The 4718-nt window shown below is 45.2% G+C and overlaps 1 protein-coding gene across 1 annotated transcript; it reads right to left on the reverse strand.

The window, feature by feature from the left end:
- Positions 1-1622: 1622 nt before the first annotated feature.
- On the reverse strand, positions 1623-3892 carry fam43b (family with sequence similarity 43 member B). Its single transcript, XM_032521572.1, has one exon. The coding sequence runs from the start codon at positions 3671-3673 to the stop codon at positions 2693-2695; it is 981 nt and encodes a 326-aa protein (XP_032377463.1). The 5' UTR covers positions 3674-3892; the 3' UTR covers positions 1623-2692.
- Between the last annotated feature and the right edge of the window lie 826 nt (positions 3893-4718).

A 4718-nucleotide genomic window follows, 5' to 3' on the forward strand; every position in this document is an offset into this window, starting at 1 on the left:
GCTGCCAGCTGCCCTCGGCTATAACACTGTGTTCCTCCTCTTCTCCTGGCCGCGATGGAGGCGAGTCGTCCCCGCGGTGCCGTCACTCATCTCCCAGTGTTTTGCCTCGCAGACTCTGCAACGAGGATGAGAAAAGCCTTTGAACAGCTGTGTGCAGGCACAAGCAGCTTTTTGGGTCTCCACAGACACCCCTGCTGTAAACAGGCACAGCATGACTATATGTGATACTTGCCAGGCCCGCGCTGTGACACATTTCATTTGATTCTGTGTCAGTTAAGAGTATCTCCTGTGTCTGACGCTGTGGCCAACCACAACAACCTTCGGATCCGGCCTTGAGTCCTTTCCTATTTGGGAAGATGGCTGTGATACAGCCCGGTGTGCGCCTTGCTGCTGCCATCTGCTCCCTCTCTTCTGCTTGCCTGACAAAGAGTCATGTTTACATAAAAGCACTGTTGTTCCTCTAACCACTCCATGTTTACATGACGCTGGCAGCGTGTCGGACACAATGCATTCTGCATTAACGTCCGTGAGAAAACAGTGTTACTTTATCACCTACTTTTCCTTATAGATATACATGACTTTATATATGCAGCCTGTCGAACTGGCTGGAGATTAGAATGCAAGTCAAGTATAATAAAGCAATAAAAATGGTTCCTCTTAGGATTCACAATGTGCAGCTATAGCTATGAGTTGTGTGGCAAGGACACAGGAATCCTTCATCATCTATCTTCTGACTTCAGGTCCATTTAGGTTTTCAGAGGTAGCTTATTCCTGGAGAAGAAAACTATTGATTTTAAAGGTTCCAGCTGAAAGTATTCCTTCAGAAGAACCCATCTTAGTTATATAAACCAACTCTAAATTATTCGGTTTTCTGATACAAGTCTCCCCACTGTCAAATCAAACAGCTTTTGATGTTGTTATGTAAAACAATTAAACTTAATTTATGAGCAGTTTGGCTTTCAATAACTCCCCAGATCATCACTATATTGATGATTCAGTTCTGCTAGGTTATATTTGTGAAATAACATGGACTATATTAATTCAGAGTTGTTCAAAAACAGAGATGCTGATGATTGTAAATCTCCAGGCTACTGGTTCATTGTCGTCACTTGCTGATTCCAGTAAAAGATTTTAAAGACTCTGTCGTCACTGAAATGGCTGATGTTTGCAGTAAAGTGGTTGATGGGGTGAGTCAACTTCCCGGTCCCCGTTTTGGATCACTTCGCTTCTGTCAGAGCCTGACAGCTGTCCTGCCGAGCCAGGTGCTTTATGTTCATTTCCTGGACAATTCAATCTGCTGATTAATTGCTCCCCTCAGATTAAGAAAAGGCTGAGAACCCAGTACAAGGCCTGCAGAAAGGTATCAAACCACATTACCATCTAATTGGACTGACTGCCAGTGTAAAGGTGTCTTTTCTTGTGACAAAAAAACATCTTTTTCAGACAGTTTTATAGCTCAGGAAGCAGATTATGCTGGTGTGAATATGTTTTTTCCCTTTTGGAAGTGTAGGTCAGGCATATTTTTACATCAGAAATATGCAAATGCACACTAGTGGTTGGATTTAAATCTCTGAAAACATCTAGAAATACCCTCCCTCCGTGATTCAAGAAGTAAACCCAAGTAATGGTAATTTTTATTCATCATATTGGGAAAATAGCTTCATCTCATAATAATCACAATGCATCTTTGACAGTAGGACACAAATTATCAACAGGAAATTAGCTAAAGTCATATTCAAAACAGTTTTTGTTAAATTGTAAGGGACCATCTGCATTTGTAAGGGCATTGTAATGTGTAAAATCTGCATTAGCAAAACTTGGCTAAAAAGCAAAGGCAAATTGAAATCTGTTTTTGCTGTTGTTTTGCCAAACCAGGTGACAAAGCAATAGGTATGGGAAAAGACATTGCTACATGAACAGTTGTGTATTTTATCCTCAGCCACACATTATTCACAGTGCTCGTTTTGAAAGCCCCCGAGGATCAAAGATGTCACATGAGAATAGACAGAAGCTCAGCACGAAAAGGTTACTGCTGACATGTCATGCATAAATGATAAGAGCCATAACAAATGACAGCAAAAAACATGTCGACTCAATGGCTTGCTTCCTAAATAACAGCCTTATTCAATAATTGGCCGTGGTGATAACTTCTTGCGATTGTAAGCAATCGGAAAAGATCAGTCTGAACAATTTCAGCGAGGATTGTCATATTAGAAAAATTACAGAAATTTACAAAGAACCTTCCTTAAAAAAAGTCGATCCGAAAAATGTTCCCGCTGGCAAACATGGCATAAATTATACTCACGAATAGAGGATAGAGGACTAATAAAACCCATCCTGCTTGGTGCTGTGATCAATATGTGACCCAGTGATCTCTCATTTTTTTTCCTGAAACCATAGTCCTCATTTGTCATTGTGCTATCGTCAGTCTGTGCATCCCCCGGCCGTCTTTGTAAACACGCAGTTACCCAAACTGCAATCGTCAAAACCAGCATCTGAGCCATCTGGCCTGCATGGAAACTGCTCCCGCAGAAAGATCCTCTGCCTTTTCTCCACCACCCGGTAGTAGGAGAAGTTTCTAGTAAACACTTCACATTACATGGAACGGGGCAGGAGGGAGCCTGAGTGGGGGTACCAGAGAAGGGCCAAGAGAGGAATGTGTTACTGTAGTGTTGCAGAATTCTTTCAACTGTCACACCAGAGAGGTTATGAATGTAAACGTGTTGTTGTTGCTGTCACTGACAAAGTTGATTTGGCACTGCTCCAGTCTGGCAATATCCCCAATGTCCAGCTCTGATAATAACTGAGTCGGGTCTGTTTTTGTTGTAAAAACCTGCTTCTTCTGCTCATCTGGTTCCTCCATCTCTTGCCTCTCATCTTCCATGTCCTCCTCGTCTTCTTCTTCTTCCTCCGTGATGGAGCAGAGGCGGGTGGCGCTGCCAGGGTTGTCGGCCGGCGGTCTGTAATGGCACTGCCCGTTCAGCAGCCTCCTCAGTGGCATCAGGGGCACCGCCTCGTCCCCCAGCAGCTGCTGCTGGCAGTGCCGGAAATCGCTCTGACGCTTCAGTCGCTTGAACTCGCTGAAGGCGGAGGTGGCGTTCTGGTAGAGGCTGCGACCGATGGCCTGGGCCTTCTCCGACTTGCTAACCAGGACAGCGTGGCACTGGAGCACCACGGCCATGTTCTTGACCTGGTGCCTGTAGATCCAAGCCAGGATCTTGGGCCGGCACGGGTCAGCGCCGCAGTACGTGATTCTGTTCAGTGAGTAAAGATGGATGGGTTTCTTTTTCCCAGATTTGTCAGCGCTCATCCGGATGCCCTGCGGCCCCACGGTTAGCCTCATCTTGACACTCTGCTCCCCGTAGTTGCTCCTCGCCCAGATCTTGGCCACCGCCTCCTGGGTGCAGCCGTCTCCCTTCGCCGTGATGGTGACCACGCTCCCCAGGTAGCGCACGTTGTAAACAGGCTCCTCTTTGTTCAGTTCCACCTTTTGCCGTTTGGTGTGGAAGATGTTGCCCACCCAGTCGAAGGGGCACTCGGGCAGCAAGTCCGGACAGGAGCGCAGAAGAGAGGAGAGGATGGAGTGGTAGGTCAGCCCTGTCCCCAGGCTCTTGGGTTTACTCTTGGCCTCATCCTCCACCAGAACAAACTTATTCCTCCTCCAGGGCAGCATGGCACATGGAGAGTTGGAGCGAGTGAGCCCCTGTTTTTTGCTGCTGCGTTTGCTCTTGTCAGCTCAGGCAAAAGTGTAGGAGAGGCAGGGTTGTGAGAGAGGGAAAGCAAAAAGAAGCTGCTTCACTAAGCACAGAGGAGAGACTGAGAGCTGTGAGCTTCAGCCAGTCTGTTCCCCCACTCACTCGCTCCTCCTTCCTCCTCCTCCTCCTCCTCCTCCTCGTCTTTTTCCTCTGTTGTCTGCATCATGCAGCCCTGATCAGCGCAGGAGCCTCAGCCTGGCGCTCAGGCAGCCTCATCCCCCTCCCTGCTTCGTTGTTTTGCTTCCAAATGGCTCCCTTCCAAAGCATTGTTTATCCGTCCAGCTTTGCACTGAGGTATCGCTATATTTATGTTTGTTGTAAACCCGAGGAAAAGGGTACATCGCCTACTCAGTGTCTCTCAGGGGACATATGTGACTTGTTGTTTTGGCTGTTAAAGTCAATCAAGTTCCTAGAATGTCATGAGCTATTCATGTTTAGTGTGATAATTGAATGAGTATGTCAACGGATTCATCTTGTGAGCATGATGATAAAAACCTGTTCGGATTGAAAACACAAAATCCATCCATCAGTCTGTTAAAACAAGGACTAACATTGTGTAACAACTAAAGTGAAGTATGTACTGTCCTCTATAGGCTGTAAAACGTCTGGTGACATCAGCAATTTTGAAGTACGACTACCTCAAAACTTCAGAATTTCCATCTTTAACAAACTCTATGAATATATGTAAATGAATTGGACTTCCATTAGAGTGGTGTTGCTAATTAATTCCAGAGAAACTCAAAGAAAAGAGCAAGTTTCTTGGACTAAGAATAGTCTTCACATGTCTGAAGATTCCGATAAAGAAACATAAAATATGTATTTGAAATAAGGAGTCCCAGTTTATTTGTACCTGTAAATGTGATTTATATTCTACACAGTGCAATTTGTTACTAATTGCATTTCATCTCTTGAAACGAGGCCATTACGCTAAATACTGTCTAAACTCAACTCTGTCTCCCAAAA

The sequence above is a fragment of the Etheostoma spectabile genome, chromosome 7 (genome assembly GCF_008692095.1).
Source record: "Etheostoma spectabile isolate EspeVRDwgs_2016 chromosome 7, UIUC_Espe_1.0, whole genome shotgun sequence".
In the NCBI taxonomy this organism is placed as follows: domain Eukaryota; kingdom Metazoa; phylum Chordata; class Actinopteri; order Perciformes; family Percidae; genus Etheostoma; species Etheostoma spectabile.